General features: G+C 43.8%; 1 protein-coding gene across 1 annotated transcript; it reads right to left on the bottom strand.

The window, feature by feature from the left end:
- Window positions 1-2,571: 2,571 nt before the first annotated feature.
- On the bottom strand, window positions 2,572-15,780 carry LOC117714125 (cytochrome P450 2B19). The gene is made up of 9 exons (XM_034510780.2): window positions 15,578-15,780; window positions 13,728-13,890; window positions 13,437-13,586; window positions 11,447-11,607; window positions 10,564-10,740; window positions 9,674-9,815; window positions 7,317-7,504; window positions 7,000-7,141; window positions 2,572-3,934 (listed from the first exon to the last, which is right to left on the bottom strand). Exons 1-9 carry the CDS (start codon window positions 15,749-15,751, stop codon window positions 3,753-3,755), a joined length of 1,479 nt encoding a protein of 492 aa, XP_034366671.1. The 5' UTR covers window positions 15,752-15,780; the 3' UTR covers window positions 2,572-3,752.
- Between the last annotated feature and the right edge of the window lie 9,939 nt (window positions 15,781-25,719).

Here is a 25,719-nt window from a genome sequence, read left to right as displayed (position 1 = left end):
CATCACCCAGTGATGGGATGAGTTTGCCTCTCCTTGAGTTGTTGGCTGGAGGGATCTCGCAGACACACCCCCCCCAATAGTACAGGCTATTGCCATTGTCTTGGCTACTGTGGTGGTTTGAGTAGATTTGGCTTCTATAGATTCATGTGTTTGAATGCTTGGCCCATAGAGAGTGGCATTATTAGAAGGCATGGCCTTGTTGGAGTGGGTGTGTCTTATTGGAGTGGGTGTGGCCTTATTGGAGGAAGTGTGCCATTATGAAGGTGGCTTTGAGGTCTCATATATAAGTTCAAACTATAACCAGTGCAAAAGATAGTTTCCTCTTGGCTACCTGCAGAAGAGAGTCTTCTGGCTGCCTCTATATAAAGATGTAGAACTCTCATCTCCTTGTCTGCCTGCACACTGCTATGCTTCCCACCATGACGACAATGGACTAAACCTTTGAAACTGCAAGCCAGACCCAAATAAATGTTTGCCTTTATAAGAGTTGTTTTGGTCATGATATCTTTTGACAGCAATAAAGCCCCAACTAAGACAGTTACCCTCCAAAATTTGATGAATAGTAAAACCCTATTGCTGAAGACACTACATACTTGAATCGTAGAACATGGAGAAATCAAGCAGGTGCTGACTTGCCAGGAAGCTTCACCCCTATTGGCTAGCATTCATAGTGTTAGAAGGTGCTATGTTGATTACTGGGGAAGAAATACAGTCATCAACCTTACCCAGCTGTGAAGCCTGTGAACAACAGTGAGGACAAGCCTGCAAAAAAAAAAAAAAAAAAAAAAAAAAGCCTGTGCATATCCATTGCGCAATAGAAAAACTAATATTATGGGACACTTAGTTTGGAACACTTTCTGATTGGATTTTGAGGTCCACTTCATAAGATACAGCCCATGCCTAGCATCAGTATGGAGGCCAAGAACCCATGGCCAGGTAGATCATAGGCCCGAGAGGAGAACCCACTATTGTTCTGCTAATTGGATATCATACCAAACCCACTCCTAAAGATTAGTGCAGCTGTCATCCACTATCAGAGAAGTTTCTTACCAGGGGAGTGGTGGCGCACACCTTCAATCCCAGCACTTGTGAGGAGGCAGAGGCAGGCGGATCTCTGTGAGTCGGAGGCCAGTCTGGTCTACAGAGTGAGTTCCAGAGTAGCCAGGGCTATATAGAAAGACCTTGTCCCAATAAGACAACAATAGCAAAAATAAAAATAAACGAACAAAAAAAGCAGCGATGCTTAGTTTTTGCAGTAGACGGCAATTGATGAAGACCCACAGCTGGCAAGGATGCTGAGAATGAGAGACTGTGGAATGCACATACATACACATATACACATATATGTTTACACACACACATATATGTATATATACACATGTATATATATTACTTGTACACACATATACTTGCATATGTATATACTTGCATGTATATACATGCACATATATACTTACATATATATACTTGCACACACACACACACATATATATACTTACACACACACACACAAGTAACAGCAATTAATGAAAAGCTGAACAAGGAGGAGTATATGCTAACATTTGGATGGAGGACAGGGAAGAAGGAAATGTTGTAAATATATTATAATCTCAAAAAAGAGGCAATTTTTAAAACCAGAAGCTGGAGCTTCATGGCCTCCTCTCTTACTTTCCCCTGTTTTTCTTGAAGGGCAGTTTTCTATGTTATATTTTTGTGGTTGGAGGAGGAGGGTGTGTTGAGAATCTACCTTGGCAAAGCTCCTGGTAACTCTCCAAGGGCTACAGGGCACGCAGGTAGAAATTCAGTCACTCAGATTTGAGGCTGAAAGCCTCAATGGCTGTTGGGAAATGTCAGTGCATTTGTGGATGTTAGGCAAATAGCACTCTCCTTAAGGGAGCCTGCGGGGCCCAACAGTGTGCTGTGTGGAGGCTGAGAGTTTCAGGTGGCTCCAGTAAAAGTGTGGTTCAGGGCCACCTCTGTCAGAAAGTGTCAAGGCAGCAAGAGGCCCCAAGAGCAGATAGGTTGCAGAACTGGGGCAAAGGTAAACCCTTTGGGGACAGGGACTAATTCTGGGCATCATAAGAAAGTGAGCTAGGTATGGCCACACAATGGGTGAGTTGAATGAGTGGCTGGTTTCATCACTTTATTTATGTATTTACTTATTCCCTCTTTGGCAGATGTGTGGCATCAGCCACCTATTGTTCCAAGTGTAGGTTGGCCCTTCTCTCACCCAGCTTGGATGAGATGGAAAAGTTCTCTCCAAAAGACCTTTTGGAGATTTCTCAGTGATTAAGAGCACTGGCTGCTCTTCCAGAAGACCTGGGTTCAATGCCCAGCACCTACATGGTAGTCACAACCATTAGTAACTCCATCCCAAGGGATTCGATGATGTCTTCTGTCCTCCATGGGCACCAGACACACACATGGGGCAGGGACATACATGCAGACAAAACACCAACACAAACACACACGCACGCACGCACGCACGCACGCACGCATGCACGCACGCACACGCACACACACCCAAACAAATACAGAAAAACAAAAACCCCAAGCAGTGTTTAACCAAGTGTGGCAGCACAAACTTTTAATCCCAGCACTCAGAGTTACAAGGTGAGATCTTGTCTCAAAAAACAAACAAGCAGCCCACACTCAAATTCATAGCAGAGATTCTTTCTTGATTGGTGAGGAAGGCTTTATGTATTTATGAGATCTGCAGGGGCATGTTCGAGAATCTAAGTAGAGTCATGTAGCTCAGGGGCCAAGGGCTGAGGAGATTCTTGTCTAGAGAGAAGATGCAGGGAGAAGAATTTAAGAAAGAGAACGAGGAAGGCCTGTGAAGCTATGTGACTGTGGCCTGCACAGTACAGGGACCTGAGAAGTAGGGTGTGGCATAAAAGATAGCTGACATAAAAGATCACATTGTTGTTTTTAATACGAGATACACAAGTCAGGCCAGTCCATTGACACAGAAGTAAGACTGTGTGTGGCGGGGTGGGTGGTGGATGCGGGGGAGGCTATGGAGAGAGAGGATGAGGAACTGATCTTTTAATAGGTTGGGGCTTGGGGTGGTATTGATTAAGTGTGACAAAATACCTGGAATTAGATAGTAAAGTCGTACAGTATTGTGGAAAAATGAAAAGACATTACAATCTAAACATATAGTCAGTTTAAAATCTGGGTGTGGGTTCATGTGCCTATGACGCCTGCACTAGAAAGCAGATCCAGAACTCAAGACATCTTTGGATGTATATAGGATTTTGAGGCTGATCTGAGTTACATGAGACTCTCTTGGAATATAAAACTAAAAAAATTTATCAGCTTTGTTATATGAATTTCATCTCGATTTAAACACAAGTAGGGGAGGGGAGTGCTGTTCTAGATTCACAGTGTGATCTTGTTCCCCCTACTCACTAGCAGTGTGATGTCATCGTGTGGCCTGTTACTCATGCATAAAGGGAATCCTCAAATATGACCCTCCAACACAACACCTGGGAGTATGATGGAGTCAACTCAAGAGAGACCATCTCTAGTCCGTTAGCACAGATCATGGAGTCTAGATTGCTGGCAAGTAGGGACTACGGCTGTTAACAAACATGGGAGAGGTGACTCAGAACAAGCTGTGGCCTCCAGAAGTCTCTCTGTCCATACATCAAGAAAGGTACTTCACTGGGTTTTCCTATTCCATTCATGGGACCGAAGTAGGGACATGTGAGGACCTGAAGTCCATTGACTCTCCTCCCTCAGCCCATTCAGCGAGACAGGAAGTGAATCTGGTATGGCGGGGGTATTTTGCCTGAACCACTGGTCTTAGAAGTGAGGTCAATGTTCTCAAGAGCTACAGGGCTTGCCAAAGAGAAGTTCTGGAGGATGGTGGTGAAGAAAAGGAACAATTCATTGCGGGCAATGCCTTCTCCAAGACAAATACGCTTTCCTGTAGGCACAAAGGACAAGTCACATTAGCTTTGTGGCAGTATATAACCTTTGTACTGTTTTAATCCCTAAACCCAGACAATGGTGGCCATTGCAATGAAAAGTGTGAATTTGCCCCTTAAACCACAATGCTAAGAGACTATTAAAAAAAAAAAAAAAACCCTCCAAACCTCAAAAAAGGCATGTAAAGTATTTGGTGGATGGCTAGCATTCACTTATGAGACTTGGATTTTCAAAGCATCCATTGCCCCAGAGGAAGTTAGAGCCACCTTGGAGTTGAGGGTGGATAGGTGAGTAGGTGGGTGTGAACATTTACAACATGATGTCTTTAGGATTTTTTAATTCCTCTCATGAGGACAATGGCAGCCAGCTCGTGAAGTTCTTGTGAGCACAAAGTCAATGTTTGTAAAGACTCTTAAACTGACACCTGGCTGGTATTAATAATTCTCTGTGAACCAGACATGGTGGTCGATGCCTATAATTCTAGCATGTGGGAAAGTTGATGGAGATGGATCATGACTCCCAAACTGCCTAGACTGTATAGCAAGACCAACCCTAACCATCTTAAAAAACTAACAGGAAGAGAAGGAAGGGGAGAAAAAGGAAGAGGAAGGGGGAGGGGAGGAGGAGAAGGGGAGAAAAGAAGAGAGGGTGAGAAGGAGAGAAAGTGGGATGAACACAGGAGAGTGAGGAAAAGAAAGAAAAGAAGAAAGGAAGAAAGGCTCTTATCCGTGTAGTGTGTTTATGTGGGAGTGCAGAAGGTGTTTCTGGATCTCCCCCATCCCCTTTCTGGTCTCAGCCCTAGATCAATGAGCTTCAACAAGCTCCTATCTGAGTAGTTCAGACAATTGAGAATGGGCAGGTAAATGTGATAATGAGTCTGTGGCACCCACCAGGTTCTCAGAGGAATAATGAACCCTTGCTGGTTGGAACCTCAGGTATGGAGCACCATAGAGCAACGGAAGCCTGAAAACCCATGTACAGGCACCACAGCCTGTCCCTCACCTCAGTGATTCTTAATCTGCAACTCTCCTCCCCCAGGACCTCTAGGTGCAGGAGGGATTTCTCAACACCCCCTATTCCCGTTGTTAGGAGATTATGCCTGTGTGGGAGTATTTAGGAAAAGCACCCCATCCCTTTGGGCATGTTCTTTCCATAATTTAGGTGACATGAGCTTAAAAATTTATGGAGTAGCTCTCTGAGATGGTTCTCCTAGAACCAGTTTTGTGACCTAGATTTTTCCAGAACTGTTTAATGACTTATGTCTTTCTCAATATGATGTCCCCAGGCCTGGAGCTGGCGATTTGGACACCTTCCATGGCTCTTTGGCTCTAACGCCTTTTCGCTTCTTTTGTTTTTCTTGTGGGCCAGGACAGTCAATATGTATCTTTTTTTACCTAGCAGACATTATTTTTCTTTCACTTTTCCCCCTTTCTGCTTATTTTTCTATACTCCCCATTATTTTTCTCTCTCTTCCCTGCCCCTCCCCATCTCTCTCCCTTTTCTCTTCTGTTCCCTTCTCTTTCTCTATATCTTCACATCCTTCCCCTCTCTCCCAACCTATTCCCTCTCTTCTCTTTTTTCTCCCTCTCCCCTTCTCCCTCTTAGTGTTTACTAGTATATACCTTGTCCTGGTCTCCCTGTGCCTCCCGTTTCAAGTTTGTTATTTCTCTATCGTCTACTTTCCGTCTCTAGCTTTATTTATCTCCATTCCTGCCTCCTTCTAAACTTACAACTGTGGAATGGAGACATTCACTTTTATCCAACTCGTTGTTCCCACACTGAATAAAGATTAAATATTGGAGAAAGCCAATACGTTGGATATTTCAGGGTAGAGCTGAGCCCTGAGTCATTGAAGTCACTAAGACACTCAACTCTAGACAAGGTCTGGGGCTGTGGCTCAGTGGCGGCGGAAGCCCTGCCTAGAATCCCCCAGTGAGGGGTTGGGGGCGTGGCTCAGTGGTAGAGCCCCTGCTTAGAATCCCCCAGTGAGGGGTTGGGGGCGTGGCTCAGTGGTAGAGCCCCTGCCTAGAATCCCCCAGTGAGGGGCTGGGGGTGTGGCTCAGTGGTAGAGCCCCTGCTTAGAATCCCCCAGTGAGGGGTTGGGGGCGTGGCTCAGTGGTAGAGCCCCTGCCTAACATTTGCAAACCCTAGGTTCAATCATTACCACAGAATGAAAAGGTCTGAGTTCTTTCTTGGACTTTCCTTTATTTCCAAGATAAGGAATCTATCTAGATAGAGTTCTTCAGGGCTAGACCTTGTTAAAATGAATTCAATTTGGCACAAGGCCGCCCATATACATAACAAAAATTAATCTAACTTCATTAGTGGTAATTAGTGGAATCATTAGTGATAATACTGCAAACTGTATTGAGGTTATATTGCACTAGCAAGTAACTCTTCTGCTAGCTAATAACCGAATCACAGCCAAACATAGCAGCAAACCAATCCCAGGCTACTAACTACTACAGGGTGACCAAGTAAGAGAAGAGTAGAGCTGGCAAAGTCAGGTTATACCCGCATGCTCAGCTCCAAATGACTCACCGCTGACCAACACTACTGTCTGCTGCTGTAACTCTCAACTTTTTCTGGTTCAGGATCTTAACCATTATGAATGGGTTCTTTGTTCAAATAGATGGTCATAATTTCCATTTCTCTTGCAATTTAACAAGCTAAGGAGTATTTAATGCAGTCAGGGACAAGTATGTCCTGGGGACATGTGCCATCTCCTCAGTGCTCACAGATAAAGTCAATGCCTCCTCAGCTGTCAAGACACAACCCAGCTCATGGCAGTGTGCATAGATAATGTTGGTTGTTCTTGTTGTTGTTTCTTAAGAAAATGAATGTTCTTGTGTTTAGAGGCTTTTAAATACGCCTTCAAAAAGTTCTCCTGACCATGTTCTTTAGTTCAAGAATCCCCTCATGGGGCTGTAGCAAGGTGAAGGGTATTGTTCAGGCAAGACGGCTGGGAGAGACTCAGTAAACAGGGACCTTATTGTTGTTTGTGTCCCAGAGATTTGGGCCTGCCCTCCAGTGTCTAGGAAAGAAATCACAGGTCTGTCTCACCTGCAGAGAAAGGCAGAAAAGCTTCACTTTTCTTCAGTGCCCCATTGGCATCCAGGAAGTGCTCAGGATTGAAGGTGTCTGGTTGTTCAAAGTAACGTGGATCATGGAGAGCTGAACTCAGGATGGGGTACACCTCGGTGTTCTAGGAGAAGTTAGAAGATACAAAGATGTTAACAAACCCCGACTCACATATGCAAAACAGTCAGTTCCCAAGAAACACAGAATGCTGGGAAGTCACAGACAGGATGAGATTGGTGATTAAGAGCGTAGAGTATCTCATGGATGGAGTAGCGATGGGGGATTGCAACTGGTCTCACCTTGGGGATCAGGTACCCTCGGAACAATGTGTCTTTGGTGACTCTGTGTGGTAGACCAATAGGGGCGAGATCAGAAAATCTCTGAATCTCGTGGATGACTGCATCAGTGTATGGCATTTTGGAGCGGTCATCAAGGGTTGGTAGCCGGTGTGAGCCAATCACCTGATCAATCTCCTTTTGGACTTTCTCTGCACAGAAAAGCGAAACCATAGACAGTGCGTCCTTCTCGGAGGCAATACACAGTGAACCTGTTTTCTGGGATCCAATAACCCAGGAACAGTTCAGAGCAAGGAGACTACTGAGGAAGACACAGTGCCCTCTTGGGTGCACACACCTGTGCTTCTCTCAAGGACCTGTCTCTCCAACCATGCTTACAGCATGTTAGAGTCTCTTCTCAACAAGCTCCAGCTTTGTTTGTAAAAGAGAAAAGTAAAACATCCAGCAAAAGGCCATTTCAACTGTCAGTCTGGAGTGAGGGCTGCAGGGGAAATGGCAAGAATGTAATGAATGTTATCAATTGTATTCCTGCATGCAAAGCACAGGTCTACACACACACATACACACCTTTGCAGGGAATTTATATATACAAATCCAAGGGCCTGGAGAGATGGCTTGGTGTTTAAGAGCACCAACTGCTCTTCCAGAGGACCTAGTTTCAATTCACAGTATCCACATGGCAGCTCACACTGTCTGTAATTCCAGATCCAGGGAATACAATACCCTCACACAGATACATATGTGCACTGCTATATATACCCTAGAGTGGCGTGTTCACTTCTGATTGGCTGTTCACTCATCACCCCATATTACGCCCCAGGATGGGCAGTGACTTTGGCGTGCTTTCTGCCTTTTGCACCTGTGCAGTCAGTTGTTTACAAGTGGGAGGACAGGATGTCCGCGCCATCTTGGAATGGCAAATCACTGCGGCTCCCAACAAATCTGGAGCTATATCCTCAGGAATAAAGGGGAAGTCGATTAATCTATGCATAACTGCACACAAAACATAAATATGTTGTCTAAAATGTCTCAACTAATAAGACTTGCAAGTCTGACAGCCTGACTTCGACACCTAGAGCCCATGTGCATGTGGAAGGAGAGAATAGAATACACCAAGTTCTCCTCTCATCTCTACATACAGCTGTGGGAGGCAGGCTCACAATAACTTCAAATAGTTTTTAAAACTTTAAAACGTGTGTATGTAGGTCAACCAAGAAATGGATGAGCCAGTTAATAAAAGGAAAGACTGATGAGTGATGGAAATAAGGTGTGTATTTTCCACCTATTACTCATTATATTAATCAATTAAAATTAATAATTGGTTCATAAACACAGAAATTAGTGAACACAACTAATCAATGATCAATTGAATGTTAAATTTAATGAAGAGTAATATAAGAACTAATATCTGTATTGAATACTAAGTGAATCATAGATAAATGAGTGAGTTATTAAATGGATACCTGAAGGAATTGGTGGACACATCAAGGGTGAATTCAAAGGCCAGTTGGAACGATTAAGGAATGAAAAGATTTATATTTCAATGGACCAACAAATTAGTAACAACAGCCCACTCAAATATTCCTGATCAGAGAATAAAATTCATGAGTTGATAATCCAAATGAATGATTGAAAGGCATATCCTTGTGTGAATCAGAGATGAATAAATCGAGGATTAATAATCTATGGATATAGAGAAGATGGACAGGTGATTCAAGGATTAATAACCTATGGCTATAAAGATGGACAGGTGACTATATGAGTGGGTGAACAGGCTTATAGCTGGATGGGTGGGAAAATGTATATATGTATAGACGATAGATGTCTGGGATAGTGACTAGAATGGGTGAATGGATGAAGAGGTGGATAGATAAAAAGATGAGCACATAGATGGATGTAAGACAGAAATGAAGAAGGAAGGAAAGAAAGTATAGATGGATGGATGGGTGGATAGATGTATGGATGGAATGTTTGATGTATAGATGTAAAGACAGAAAGACAGAAGGAGGGAAGGAAGGTTGAATTGATGTATGGCTGGATAGATGGATGGATGTAAATACAAAAAGACAGAAGGAGGGAAGGAAGGTTGGATGGATTCATGCATGGATGTAAAGACAGAAAGACAGATAGAGGGAAGGAAGGCTGATTTGATGGTTGGATCAACCTTTAAGTGATAGGAGGAAACAACAGAAAACAGGTCAGCCTATTGCTCATTCACACACCACTACAGCACTGCCTTAGTTTAGGAAACCAAACAAAGCCTTCAGAGCTCCAGATGTAACAGGCCTATGTCTCATCTACATAACCTGCTGTAGCCAAAAGAGAGTTGAAGATCACCCAACTGTCTACTCATGGCACACCTGCGACATTGGGGTACTTGAGCATGATCAGGAAGCTGTAACGCAGCGTGGTGCTGGTGGTCTCGGTGCCAGCAAAGAAGAGAGAGAGCACAGACATCATGAGGTTCTGGTGATGGAACTCTGTGTGGCGGTTGGACTTCTCCTGGTTCCAGATGGGAGAGAGAAGAGAGGTCGTGGTGACTGGATCCTTGCAGTGAGATGCGTGTGTCTTTCTAGTCACTGTGCTTGTGTCTCACACTGTCTGGGCCACTGGGCATGTGTCCCCTCAGCAGTTCACACCACTTGTTTCATGGCCTCTTTGCCTCTTTTTATTCAGTCATCACTGGACTACTCTGCTCTTTAGAATCTCACTTTTCTGTCATTTTTTGTCATTTCCAGCTCTTTTCAGAAAAATTTATTTTATGTATATTTATGTATATGTGACTGTGGGTGTCTGCAGTATGTGTGTATGTGTATCTGCGTGTTTGTGTGTGTTTGTCTGTCTATGGCTCTGTGTGTCTGTGTTTTCCAGAAAAGCTAGGGGACAGAATTGGAGTCCATAAAGCTGGAGTTACATACAATTGTGAGCATCCCAACATAGGTTTTGGGAAAGGAACTTCGGTCATCTGCCATAGCAGACAGTGTTTCTAAACCATGAGCCTTCTCTCCAGACTCTGTGGTCTTGTCTGCTTTTTATTCTTTGCCCTGTGTTTTTTCCCCAGCCACACCCCTTCTCTTTCCCTATGTCAGTCATTTTCTCCTCCCTTTCTCTTTTCTTCCAGACATTCTTCATCTCCTCCACTCTGTTTCTTTCTCTCCTTGTCATCTGCTGTCCCCTTCCATCTTTTTCTCTGACCACATCCACATCCTTCACTCTCACCCACCCCCTCTCTCATCCATGCAGGACTAACCTTCTCCATGCGCAGAAGGAAGGTATCAATGAAGTCTCGTGGAGCGCTGGGGTCCAAGGTGGCCCTGTGCTGCTCCACACTATAGCCAATGTAGTCAAGGATTTCCTGGAGGTTTTGGGAGATTTGTCTGTGGCCACCAGGAAAGTACTTCAGGACGGCAGGGAAGAGCTCAAACACCTGCAAGAAGGAGAGACTCAGGGGGTCATCTGGAGCTATTGGGTCACAGGAAGTGGGCAGTGCTCCTAGGTACTCAGATTTCATGAAGCAACACACACACACGCACACGCACACGCACACACACAGTTATATATACCATACACATGCATGCTTTTGAACTGTAGCTCTGAATCATCTCTAACCTTTGTCCTGCATTCTCTGTATCTCTCTTTTCCTTTCCTCTATGTTCCTTCCCAATCCCCTTTGCTGAATTGTCTTTCTTTGTTTTAATTTGTGAGTTGGGGGGGTGGGAATCACAGGGTCTCATTTAAGCAAGACTGGCCTTAAACTCAATATGTAGCCAAGGATCACCCTGAATTTCTGATCCCCCAGCCTCCACCACCCAAGTGCTGGAATTTCATGTTTTGTATACCACCAAACCCAGGATGAACCCAGGGGATCATGCATGAAAACATAGTATTCTGCCCTCTGAACTACATCTTTATAACACATCATTGTTTTCTTCATGTCTGGATGGCTCTGTATTTCTACATTCAGGTCTCTCTAACCTGTTAAACATGCCCCCTCCCTGCCTCCAGGTCTCAGCCTCTTTATTTCTTCATGCTGTCTCTGTTTCCCTTCCAGCTGTAAGACACTCCCTCCTTCACCCACAAAGCACTCTCTTGTTTCTTCTGCCCTGGATGCTCCTCTCTTCCCACCCACTGACCTGGCTGGACAATGAGCTCATGAGGGAAAATGTCTGATAGATCAGATCCATCAGGCGCAGGAACTGGTGGTCTGTGTAGTCAAAGCGCTCTCCAAAGACAATGGAGCAGATGATGTTGGCTGCAATGGACTGGAAGAAGAAGGTGGGGTTCAGGGGGGCTCCTAGAGGATGATGAGGCAAGACAGGAGACAGAAGATACAGAAACAGGAATATTTGAATTTATTTCCATCTTCTGAGGCTGCCCCCACCACTCACTATTCAAAGAACAGCAACAGCAGCTAATCTCACTAGCACATATGATGGACCAAGCCCTCTTCTAAGCACTGAATACATCATTTTATTTAATTTCCCCAGGATATTGGACATAAGATTCAGTGTTGTTAGCATACAAAGAGGGTAGCTAAGTCCACTAAGAAAACATAGCTACTCATGACTAGGGGTAGAATTCAGACCCCTAAGAGCTGAGAGAGACAGCATGTATAGTTAGTTTCCACAATGCCCCTTCTCCGTGGTCACCACTCTGACTTTGAGATGATAGTTAATTCCTAGTGGCAGAAAAGGACAGAGAAAGGTTCAGGGATTGTCTGTGTGGATTCACAAGCCCTGAATGCTCCACTCCATTCTGCCAGTCTTTATCCCTTCTCAGACTTCTAGGCTCTGTGGTGTTTCACTAGCCATCAGGACTTGCTGTCATTGCAGGCCAGGTTCAGTCATGGACCCTGGTGGTTGGAGGGTTGTTGTCTGTCCAACAGTATTGGGCCCTTGTTGCCCTTTCTCTGGAGCTGGCTTGTCTACAGTCTCTGATTCCCTGTAGCGTTTTCTCTGAGGCTAGTCAGTTTCACTCTCAACCTTATAGCTCGTCTTTCTTTGGGTCCTCAATCTCTATGCATTCTCTCTCCAGACATTCTTCCCAGTTTCTGCGCCTTTCTTCCTCTCCCACTTCTGCATTGGCATCATCTCAGCTCTCCTGAGAAATGTCAATAAGAGACACCAAATGCCTGCTGTAAAGAAATGGAGCTGCAAATCAAGGTCTGTGCCACCGAGATGCACTTGTTATAGGGAATCATGAAGGACCCAAAAGTGCCTCAGAATTCTACCAATCTACAACTCCCATGAACCTCTGTGCTCACTGATTCCCATCAGCACAAGGACAAGGAGAAACACAGTTCCTGCTTTGAACACGTCTGCCGTTTTTCCTGACAACTAGTGGTTGTCAACCTATGGTTCATGATTCCTTGGAGATCAAACAACACAGGGGTCACTTGAGTTCATCAGAAAACACAGATATTTGTATTATGATTCCTAACAGTAGCACATTTATAGTAATGAAGTAACAACAAAAATAACTGTATGATTGAGGAGTCATCACAACATTAGAAACTGTATTAAAGGGTCATAGCATTAGGAAGGTTGAGAACTATGGGACTAAGACCATTGTGGGGCTGGGAGGACATGATAAAGGTTAAGCCAAAGTGGTCTTGAACTCTCTATGTGGTAGAAGATGACCTTGAAAATCTCAGCATCCTGCCTCCCCCTCTGGACTTGAAGGACTACAGTCACACTCAAGCATGACAACTATATATGGTACTGGAAACACTCTCCAACTCACAAACAACCACAGTGTAAGCCAGGACCTCACAATGTGGACAGGACTGGCCTTGGACTCATGACCGCCTTGTCTCAGCCTTCTGAGTTCTCAGATAATAAGTGTGCACCAATCATACCCAACTGACAGATACAATTAATTTGAAGATTGACTTTTCTGTACACAAGTGACCAGCATGGTTAATCTACATCTCTGAGATATCTGTGGATGACATAAACCTCACTTTTCTTTTTCTGTCTCTGTATTTCTCTCTCCCCACCTTTATCCACACCACCCTTGACTCCCTTTTATCTCTTCTGTCTCTACTGTCTTTTTCTACCCTTGTGTGTCTCTTGCTTTGGTTGTGCCCTCATATCTTCTTTATGCCCATTCTCCTAGACTCACCCTTGTATTTCTTCAGTTCCTCCACCAAACATTGGGCCTCTTCCTTTATCTGCTCCTCCACACTCCTCTTTCCCATCCCAAAGTCTCTCATGGTGGTCAGAGAGAATCGCCGAATTGTCTTCCAGCATTCCCCATTGGCAAAAGCCACACCTAAGGAATTAGGGAAAATATGGTGGGTGGGTCACACTGGAAGTTCAGAGAATCCCAAGTCCTTCCCCATAGCTCAGGTCCTACTTCTCAGACTCACCTTCCTGGGCCATATTCTCCTCTCCACCCTATCCCATATCTCACCGTATCCCTGAATAACTGGATCAAGCACAGCAACTGTCCCCCGACCAGAGAAAGCCTCAGCTTGGTCCACCAGAGCCTCCCTTATGGTGTCTGTGCTGCACAACATGACCACGGGCCTCGGTCCCAGGTGTACTGTGAACACATCTCCATATTTTTCTTGAAGCTGCCAAACCACAAGGGCACCGGGATTGTGTCTAGTCAGCACAAACATTAAACTGTTAAATGCTTAGATACAGATTGATAAATAGGCATCTCCTCCTCTGATCACCCTTCTCCTTCTGAGGACATATGAGTTGAAGGGTTATTTCACCACCCAGCAGGTCTGCACTGTTGGTTGTATGTTCTAATCAATGCACCGGAAATGTAGGGTTTAGGTAGGGCTAACACATGACTATAAACTCAGCTTTGAGGATGTAGAGGCCAGAGAATGAGTAGTTATATTTGGGTATATATCTAGTTGGAGGCCTTCCTGGGCTACCTAAGGCCCTATCTCAAAAAAAAATAGATATGGATTTCTAGATGGATATGAATATAGATACAGATGTAGATACAGACACATGACCATGCCCTTCAGTCTGGCCAGCAGTTCCTGACATCTCATCTAGAAACCATCCTTCCTGTGACCCCGCTTCAACCTGATCAATGCCTCTGATAACAGAGAGAATGGCCCTGACCCATCCACTGGGTTACTTGAGAGGGGAAATGGATGACCCCTGATGATGGTCCTGACTGTCAAACATGTCTATAGTATAGACCACTGGGAAACTACCTGGCAGTACAACCATCTCTGCGCATCTCCACGGAACTGGTCCCAGGAACATCCAAACCTTACAATGCTGAAAGTCCTTGAATAGAACGGTGCACATTTGCAAATAATCCACTCTCATTCTCTTGGGACTTTTAGCTCAGTCTAGATTTCCATGAAGCTAATAGAGATTAGATGCTATGAAAATGGTCAGTTCCCATGTTGTTTAGGGAATAATTCTATGAAAAATCTCTATATGTTTGATGTTGATATATTTATGATTTTAGGTGGGGTCACAGAACTATACCTTATGAAACAGTGAAATAACAATTTACAGATCAGATGAAAGATATTATGTGAAACTTGAAGGAGGATCAGGAGTTAGTAGTTAGCCTGGGAAAAGTGGGACAACCTTGTCTTGAAAGCTAAACAAAAATGAATGATTATGCCACTGAATCCAGGCTGATCTGTTAAAAAACCATAGGAGGGCAGGAAGTTGGGATTACTGCCACTATATCTGCTCTGTCAATGGGACATGGGGTCATGGATGGTCATTGATTATTAATGAACAATGAAATACCACTCGTGAAGCAACAATACATAGACTGGTAAAGATGGTGCCAATGTCCTTGGCTTGAATCGTGCATGGTGTTTATAACTGATTAGTCCTACCTACCTACCCACCTACTCACCTCACCTCCTGCCCTTCTTCTTCTCCTCTTTATCCTGGAACACCTCAGGCTAATCTCTCTCTCTCTCTCTCTTTTTTTTTTTTTTTTTTTTTTGGCAGGAGCAAAACCTATAGTTGATGCCTCTGACACTTTTCTTTCTCTTCTAGAAAAGGCAAACCCTGAGGAGTGAAACGACACCTCAACACCTTCATACCTCTCGCACTCCAAGCGCAGTGCCCTACACAACTCCAACAGAGAAAGACTTGCCTGCCCGTGTGAGAACTATCATCATGAGACAGCATGTCACCTTTCACTTAGTGAACTTCCCACCTGAATCTACAGCCTAGAAGGAGTCCCTTTCTCTTCCTGCTAAATGACCTCCAAGAGTAAACAGGGGTTAATCCCACAGGACTCAGGCCCTGTGCATGGCTCACCTGCAAGAAAGAGTTCAGAAGGCCTCTTCTGTCCATTTGCAAGAGGTTCCCCAAGAAGGGTAGGGGACGAGGTCCCGGTGGTAAGTGGCCATGGGTCTTTGGCTGGCTTTGGATGATGAAGAATAACAAGAAGCCTGCAGCGAGAGCGAGGAGGAGCAGGGCACTGAGCTCCATGGTCCTGTTCTAACCACCATTGACTTCAGTAAACACTGCAGCAGGATCTTTTATGTTGAACCTGCCGCCCTACTCACTTATGCAACTCCAGCTGTACCCGCCCCTAGTCTCACCACTGTCCAGGTATGTGAGCACCCATACTTCCTGTTTGGGCTGCTGGTGACCTGCTCAGTCCTCATTCCCTTACTCCAAACCTAGATATTGGCAAAGATATCATGAAATAGATACACAGAACAGAAGGGCATTGGGAGTAACACATTTTGATTTCTGCACTTGTCAGCTCAGTTTTATCTGTTTATTTACTTAGGCATGGACCTCTGTGTGCTGCATATGTGAAGGAACATTTCTTTTTTCCATATATTTATTTATCATTTATTTAATTAATTAATTAAATCATCTTACATCCTGATCACTGCCTCCTCTTCATGATCCCCGCCCATCACATAGTCCCTCCACACATCCTTCCCTCTCCTTCTCCTCTGAGAGGACAGAGGCCCCCACTGGGTATCTGCCTACCCTGGCATATCAAGTCTCTACAGGTCTAGGTACAGCCTCTCCTGCTGAGGTCAGACAAGGCAGCCCAGGGAGGGGAACGGATCCACAGACTGGCAACAACATTAGGGACAACCCCACTCCAGTTGTTGGGGAACCCACATGAAGACTGACCTGCACACCTGCTACATATGTGTGTGTGTGTGTGTGTGTGTGTGTGTGTGTGTGTGTGTGTATGTGTGTGTGTGTGAATTAGGTCCAGCCTGTGTATGGTTGGTGTTTTAGATTCTGAGATTCCCCAAGGGTCCAGGTTGGTTGACTCTGTTGGTCTTCTTGTGGCTTTCCTATTCCCTCCGTGGCCCTTGATCCTTTCCCCAATTCTTCCATAAGAGTCCCTGAGCTCTGTCCACTATTTGGCTGTAAATATCTGTATCTGTTTCAGTCAGCTGCTGAGTGGAGCCTCTCAGAAGACAGTTATGCCAGGCTCCTATCTGCATAATAGAATTTCATTAGTAGTGTCAGGGATTGGTGCTTGTCCTTGTGATAGATCTCAAGTTGGGTCAGTTATTTGTTGCTCATTTCTTCAGTCTCAACTCGATTTTGCTTCCTGCATTTCTAATAGACAGGACAAATTTTGGGTCAAAAGTTTGGTGGGTGGGTTGATTTCCTTATTCCTCCCCTGGGGATGCTACAGGAGGTGGCCTCTTCAGGTTCCATATTCCCACTAGGCGTCTCAGCTAAAACACCCCCCTAGACTTCTGGGAACCTCCCTATCTTGGGTCTCTGGTACATCTTAGAGATTCCCCCAACCCCCACCATCATTAGCTACCAACTTCCATTCATTCTCCTGGCCCTCTGGCCCTCTCTCTTGTCTTTGCCCATACCTGATCCAGAAAACAGCTCCCCCTCATTTCCCTCCTCATCCCCTCTCCCACCCAGTTCCCTCCCTCAGTCTACCTCCTGTGACTATTTTATTCCCCCTTCTAAAGTGAGATTCAAACACCCTCATTTGGGACTTTCTTTTTTAGCTTCTTTGAGTCTTTGGAGTGTAGTGTGGGTTTCCTTTACTTTATGGCTGATAACCACTTATAAGGGAGTACATGCCATGTGTGTCCTTTCGAGTCTGGGTTACCTCACTCAGGATGATATTTTCTAGATCAATCCATTTGCCTGCAAAATTCTTGATGTCCTTGTTTTAAATAGCTGAATAGTATTCTATTGTGCAAATGAACCACATTTCTTGTATCCATTTTTTTTTTTTTTTTTTGGTTAAGGAACACCTGTGTTGTTTTCAGTTTCTGGCTATTATGAATAAAACTGCCATGAACATAGTGGAGTAAGTGTCCCTGTAGTATAGTGGGGCATCTTTTGGGTAAATGCCCAGGAGTGGTATAGCTGGGTCTTCAGTAGAATTGTTCCTAATATTTTGAGAAATGGCCAAATTGATTTCCAGAGTGAATGTGCATACATGATCTTTTGTGCTCCTCTAGATATGCTTGCATGAGTATGTGTGTGTCTGTTTGTCTGTCTGTCTGTCTCTGTTGGTTGCTTTTTAAAGACATGATTTCTCTGTGTAGCCGTGACTGTCCTGTTACTTGCTCTGTAGACTAGTCTGGCCTCCAACTCAGAGAACCTCTTGTCTCTGCCTCCTGAATATTAAAATTTATGATGCATGCACAGCTCATAAGTATATTCTTGCACTGTGGAGCTACTCTGTATGTTTTTAGGTTTGCATGAGAGCGGTAGCTAGAAGTAGAGTTACATGTTACTGTGTGAGCCTCACTGTGTTTGTATAAACCCCAACCCCAGTGCAGATGTGATTTCTTCAGAGTCCCCATTGCACTCTCTAACCTGTGATAGCCACAGACAGGGAGCAAAGGAAGAAGGAATGAGAGAAAGAGATACAGGCATGGTGAGGCTCAGCAGTCAGGTGGAGAGAGAGAGGCTTCAGCCTGAAAGAGGAGTAGTTGAAACCTTTAGGTCTCTGATCACTGTGAATGGTGATCCCTTCCTCCTGGCTATTTCAAGGCATATGAAGCTTCCTGACCTTCCTCTTGCTATCCCTCTCTTAACAGTGTCTCGGTTCTCCCCAAGACTCTGCACTGAAGGATGCAGAGCCTGTCTCAGTCTGTTTTCTTCTGAAGCAGAATGCCATAGACTGGGTGGTTATGATTAGTAGACATTTTAGAAGCAGCTATTTTCAAGAACTCATCACCAGTACCTGGTGAGGCCTTTGCTGCTGCACTGTAACATGTCACAGGGGCAAGCAAGTGTGATAAGACTGGGAGAGCTAAAAAGGACCCTGGTATGACCATAGAAGACACAGTTCTATAATACTGTCATCAATCTAGTCACAAAGTGCCATGGTTAAATGGGAGTGGGGGTGTCTCTCACTCTTTTGCCTGATCTTGGGACTCTTTCCCCTCCCACTGGCTTGCCTCATTGAGCTTTGATATCAGGGTTTGTACCTAGTCTTATAGCTTCATGTCATGTTGTGTTTGATCAATATTCCTAGGAATCCTGCTTTTTCATAGGGAAAACAGAGGAGCAAAAATAAAATAAAAAGTAAAAAAGAAAAATAAAATAAGAAAAGAAGAATGTAAAATATCTCCCTTGACTCCATGTGTTTGAATGCGTGATCTCTAATGAACAGTATTTTTAAGAATTTCTGACATGCTTTACATGGAAGACTTAGCAGAATGAAGAAGATTACTTCAAGGACCTCGTCCCTCCCAGCCTGTCTCTCCTTCCCAGCTGCTACTTTCATCCCAGCTGCCATGCCTCTCTGCCATGAAACGGGCCATAAATAAATCCTTCTGAACATTTGCTTCTGATCAGATGTTTAACCATAGTGACAAACACAGGAACAGATGTAGAAAATCAGTACCAGGAACAGAATTCTTGTGTGATAAAAACCAACTTGCTGTTCCTAGCCTGAAATTCCTTGGTAGCTTGGGCTTCTGCTTTGACATGGGAATTTGTCACTGATCAAATAGCAGCAGCAGAGAAAGAAGAGAGAGAGAGAGAGAGAGAGAGAGAGAGAGAGAGAGAGAGAGAGAGAGAGAGAGATGCAGAGAAACAGACAGAGATAGAGAGATAAAAAGAGATAGATATAAGACACACATATATACAAATATAGATAGGCTAACATTGAATTGGAACCAGTGACAAAAGTAAAGAATTTTTGCCTGCCTGCCCTCATTGTCCCTGGCAAGTTTGTCTAACCTTTTACTTGCCTGATGCTAAATCCAACTTCTCCTGGATTGCAACAGGTACTTAAACATTAGCAGCTCTCCAGGCATCGTTCAGGGCTATAGCACTGAGTGGGACAGATGAGACTCTCAGACTCATGGACAGACAACTACCTAATTCTCAGACTTTCTACTATGAACTGCTGTTGTTGCACTACCCAGCCATGGCCTGAAAGCCAGTGTCATAATTCCCATAGATAGATGATATATAGATAGATAGATAGATAGATAGATAGATAGATAGATAGATAGATGCTGTCAATCCTGTTCCTTTAGGGAACCCTTACTAATGCAGGCATTGGTGTGACTCTTGGGAGATTTAAAGAGAAACATACAGGAATCTGAGGTCAGTGTTCAGAAACATGCAGCTCAGGGACAATGGGCTGAGGAGGCCTCTGCCTAGACAGAACATGCAGGAAGAGGATGCTAAGAAAGAACATGAGAAAGGCCCATGAAGGTGTATGACTGTGGTCTATAGGATACAGAAAACTAAGTTAAATTATGTGAAGTAAAGGCACGAGACACCAAAGACCACACACTATTTTGATTCCATTTACCTGAACCATACATATTAGGCAAGTCTATAGACATAGAATTCAGACCTTATACAGAGTCCATTAGCACAGATCACAGAGTATGGAGAGCTGGGGACTGGGGTTATTGGGAGTAAGAGGAAAGTGGTTCAGCATGAGATGTGGACTCTAGAAGTCTCTGTTCAAGCAAACAGACAGTTGAATATGCTTTGGTGCTTTGTGAACAGCTATCTAGGGCCTGGTTTCTAGCAGGCCTCCCAGAGGCAGAAACATAGGGCCATTCTCAAAAGTAGTGGGGACACTGGCTGCCTCAGCCCACTTAGTGGGCTAAGAAGCAGATCTGGTACACTGGGGGTATTTTTCCAATACCAGTTTCCTTGGGGGGGGGGATGTCGGTGTCTTTAGGAGTCACAGTGCTGGACACAGAAGTTCTGGAGGATAAAGGTGAAGAAAAAGAACAATTGATTGCAGGATAAAGGTGAAGAAAAGGAACAATTGATTGCAGGCAATACCTTTGTAAGGACAAACATGCTTTCCTGTGGGCAGAGAAATTAAGCCATTCGAGCCCCAGGCCAGTATACAACTTTTGAACTGTCCCATTCCTAAATCCATTTAGACAACTCTGACCATTGCAATGAGTAAGAATGAGTTTAACCTTCAACCTGTAATTCAAATCAGAATGTTAAGAGATTCCCAAAACCGAATGAATTGATGCAAGGACCAGTGAGATGCCTTAGCATGGGCAGGAGCCTGCTACCAGTTCTGAGAACATGAGCTCAACCCCCTGGACCCACATGGTGGAAGGAGAGACAAACCCCCACACATACAAACACACACCTTAGTGCATATGTATACATATACAAACACATATACAATAAGTAAATTATAAAATGAAAGACAAATTGTTGTTGGCTGTCTCATGGTCACTTTTGACAGATTTGTAGTTTTTGTTAGATTACCAGAGCTCTTCTGGAATTGTAAAAAACCACTTAGGATAGTTGCAAAGTTTGTGCACACATTTATAATGCAAGATCTTTAGTGTCCCTCCTTTTCCATATGAGGAGATTGATACCCATTTCATAGGCCTTCCCCGAGGGAACAGGTACTGTTTAAAAAGAATCCTGTATTCATTAAACATGGAGGCACAAGCTTGTAATCCAAGCATTCAGGAGACTGACAGGAAGATGATTTCATCTGGGCTACATAGCAAGAGCTCTCTGTCTTTCATCTTTCTTTGTCCCTTCTGTTTCTCATCACCCGCTTCTTTCTTTCTTTCTTTCTTTCTCTTTTTCTTTCTCTTTCTCTGATATTGTTCTATACCTTGAGATTAATGAGGTTGAACAAGTAAACTTAGAAACACAATTGTTCATATAACTGAGAATGGGAAGGTGCTCATGATAAGGGGTCTATGGCACCCACTGAATTCTCAGAGGAATGAGGAGCCCTTGCTGTTTGTAACCTCAGGTATGGTACACCAGTTTCTTTATCTGCAACCGACTGCCTGGAGCCTCCAGGTTCAGCAAGGATTTTCCAGCAACCTCTGTGCCTTCCAGGTTGTTAGAAAATTGTGCCTGTGTGGGTGTATTTAGAAAAGTACCCTATCTCTTTGGGAATCTCCTTTCCAGAATTTAGATGACATGAGCTTAGTAATTTATGGAGTAGCTCTGAGATGATTATCCTAGAACTGGTTCTGTGACCTAGATTTTTTCCAGAAAAGTTTAATGACTTATCTCAGTCTCTGTCTCTGTTTCTGTCTCTCTCTGTCCATCATAGTCTCCCTGAACCTGTGTCTGTATCTATCACCACTACATGTCTTTTGATCTGTTCTCTCTGTGTATCTTTCTAAATTTCCTAGATACCATCCTAACCACCCCTTTTCTCTAAGGACAACTTGTCAAGTGTTCCTTTTCTATTCTCTCTCATGTTCCTTTGTCCTTTGTCAGTTTCTAGTTGTGTTCTTCTCCAGCTTCCTTTTCTGTCCTCCCCCTCTCTTCCTGTCTGGTTCACCACCTTTTTTCTTTTCTTTTTTTTTTGGGGGGGGGGTGTTTTTGGTTTTTTTGAGACAGGGTTTCTCTGTGTAGCCCTGGCTATCCTAGAACTCACTCTGTAGACCAGGCTGGCCTTGAACTCAGAAATCTACCTGCCTCTGCCTCCCAAGTGCTGGGATTAAAGGCGTGCTCCACCACTGCCTGGCATCACTTTTTTTTTCTGTCTCATGTTTGTTCCCTCATTCTCACAAAATGTCTCCTCTTGTTGGAGCTGCCTTATCTCTCTCTGTGTGCCTTTCTTTGTTGGCATCTGTTTCAATGTCCTTGCTTCTCTATTGTTAACTTATCTTTGTCTTTTTTCTTCATACACCCGCCTTTCTAATCTTGGAACTGTTCTATGAACAATTCATGTTTTTTTTTAATATCACTGCCCTATGTGTTTCCAACTTCAAAGATAAAATATGAAAGAGGCCATTATGCCAGTCAGATCTAGGAGCAGGGATGAGTTCAAGGTCTCTGAAGTCGCTTACACTCAGGACCAGACAGTTCTTCGCTGAGACATGGCTCAGCAGGAGAGCACTTGCCTAAAACTCCTCAATGAGGGATGAGGGCAATGAGGATCTTCTAGACCCCTAAAGGATCACCAGGAAAGGATCTTCTAGAATGCACCAGGGAGGGGCTGGAGGTGTGGACTGTTCACAAGAAAACTTTCTTTAAAACCACACAGCCCTGGGTTCCATCATGAGGGTTGTGGTAAGGGGAGGGGTTGGCGGCCAAAATCTTTATAATTGTTTCTAGAACATCTCTTTCTCCAAAAGAAAAGAAACCGGAACACAAAGTTTCCGTGCTTACATCTTAGAGTTTAATAAACTGACTTAATTTGGCTAAAAGCAGCTTCTGTGTGTAGCAAACTAACCAAACAACCATAGTCAACTGGACTATACAGTAACTTGAGATTATATTCTTCTAATGAAGAATAAGTCTCAGGCACTCAAAGCAGTTGACCCATTCCAGGATGCCAACCTCTGCTTCATGGCCAAGTAAGTCAAAAGTAGAGCTGGCACTAATCAAGCTGTGTGTACATACCCAGCCCCTCTTTTATTCATAGACACTGCTTGCTGACACTGATGGGTGCTGTAATTCTGAACTTTCTCTGGATCAGAATATTATCCATCACGAATAGCTTCTTTGCTCAAATATATGCTCACAATGCTATTTCTCTTAAAATATAACAAACCAAGGAGTATTTAATGCAGAGATGAGTGTGTCAAGACATGCTTTATCACCCTACTGTTCAGAGATAAAGTCAATGCCTCCCCAGTGGTCAAGACCCTACCCAGCTCATGGCAGTGTTCATAGATGATGTTGGTTGTTCTTGCTGTTGTTTCTTATAAAAATGAATCTTCACTCTTTGCTAACCCAAAGGCCACTCCTGCCTGGGAGCCAGGTAGTCTGCCTGTAGATCTCACCTCTCCCTCTGTCCCCCCAGTCCTGGCTGAGAAACACTTAAAGAAATTCTCAGCATCCTTAGGTATCAGGGAAATGCAAATCAAAACTACTTTGGGATGATTTTTCCTTAATTCCATTCATTTGCTTGCAAATTTATTATCATTTTGAACACCTGAATAATACTTCTTTGTATAAATGTAATATGTACTTTTTTAAATCTATTCTACTGTTGAGGGACATGTATGTTGTTTCCAATTCTGATGATTATGAATAGAGCAGCAATGAACATGGGTGAGAAAGTGTCCTTGTGGTAGGATGAAGCAGTCTTTGGGTCTATGGCCAAGAGTGGTATAGCTGGATTTTGAGGTAGATTAACTCCTCCGAGGAACTGCCAGATTGATTTCCATAGTGGCTGAACGAATTTGTACTCACACCAGCAATGGAAGAGTGTAGCTGTGTTTTTGCTACTTTGTGGATTCTTCTTTCTTCCATCCTTTCCCACCCGGTTTCTACCCTTTTGACCCCCTAGAACTAGATAGGAAAGAAAAGAGATTCCTGAATAAATTCAGGGGTTTAAAGGGGGTAACATTATTTTAGACTGTTTCTTGCTGGTTAGGGGTATCAAGGCCTTTGAGGCAAGTTTGATCTTCGTGGTCAGGATATCTAAGTTCCTCTTCCTCTTCCTCCTCCTCCTCTTCCTCTTCTTCTTTCATCTCCTCCTCGTCCTCTATCTTCTCCCATTCTTCTTATTTCTACTGCATCCTCAAATAATTGACAAACAATGACTACCACCAACCAACCAACCACCAATGACCCAGCCTCTCAGGGCCCTAGCATTTATATACTCCCCCAAAAGTCCCCAGAATTTCAAATGTCACATAATCTCAGGAACTATATGCAGCTGTCTAAATCATGCCAAACTATAGTTAGTTCCTGTGAAAAATCAGAAACAGCCCCATATCCCACACCTGGGATTCAAACAAAAACACACTTTCATAATATTTCTGTGTTTTTCAAAGATGCAGAAACTCTAAAATTGTCACTGCAGAGGACTGTTCCCCTTGGTCCACATCCTTGCCAGTATGAACTGTCACTTGCATTATTGATCTTAGCCTTCTTACAAGTGTAAGATAGACCCAGAATGTTATGAATAGACAGAAGAGCAAGGCACGAATCTCCCTGGGAGGGGGAAATAGAATCGATTATATGGGTGGACTAGTGACAGCAGCGGAAACAGGAATGGGAGGATCAGATGGGGAGGAATGATAGATTTGAGGGATACAATGTGGGGAGAGACAGCTAGAATTGAGAGGCATCTGAGGGAAACTTAGTTAAGTATAAACTTCCTACAATATATGAAGGTTATTCTAATGATGTCTCAAAATAATGAGAGAGACATAGTCCTAAATGGCCATCTCTTATCACCAAATGAAGCTACTAGTACCAGGGGTTGGCTACATTGGATTGTCAACTAAAGGTGTCTCATAGAAATCTCCAAATAACCCAGAATATTACCAAGACAATAGATTTCTCCACAGAAGCGACAGCAAGAACCCGTTTCTGAAAACAGCATCCACACAATTCATTGGACACAGGGAGCTGGTGCCTACTGAGAACCTTCATTGGCATGGTCTAGCGTCTTTGATATGGAATGTGCTTTGCAGACTACTGAGTGAGAAATGTATACACCAACCCAGCCATAATATCTTTGATGTAGAATGCTGTCCTGCCTGTGAAATGTGCTGGGGTGCAATGGTGGCACAAAGCTTGTGGGAATCGCCGTCCAATGTCTGGTTTGACAAAGAGCCAGTGACTAGATAGCCTAGATACCTAGGACAAAACCAAATGCTACTGGTAAAAAAAGGCAACAATAAAAGGAATCTTAAAGATATGTTGTTATTTTTGTAATTTGTTGCCTTATACAACCATCATCAGAGATAGTTTCACTCGAGGCAGATGGGAACAGATATAGAAAACTACAGTCAGACCTCTCTTTCTCTTTCTCTCTCTCTCTCTCTCTCTCTCTCTCTCTCTCTCTCTCTCTCTCTCTCTCCCTCCCTCCCTGTCTCCCTCCCTCTCTCTCTATTTCTCTCTCTCTCTCTCACACACACACAGATAAACAAATAAGTAAATAAATATATGAAAAAAAGAAAATGAATTTGCCCCGATTAAGAGGCTTTTAAATAGTCCCTCAAATTCTTCCTGACTAGGCTACTTCTTTAATTCAAGACTCCCACATGGGGTTACAGCCAGGG

This window comes from Arvicanthis niloticus, chromosome 1 (genome assembly GCF_011762505.2).
Source record: "Arvicanthis niloticus isolate mArvNil1 chromosome 1, mArvNil1.pat.X, whole genome shotgun sequence".
In the NCBI taxonomy this organism is placed as follows: Eukaryota; Metazoa; Chordata; class Mammalia; order Rodentia; family Muridae; genus Arvicanthis; species Arvicanthis niloticus.
Note: the sequence above shows the minus strand (reverse complement) of the source record. Positions and strands in the feature narration are given on the sequence as shown.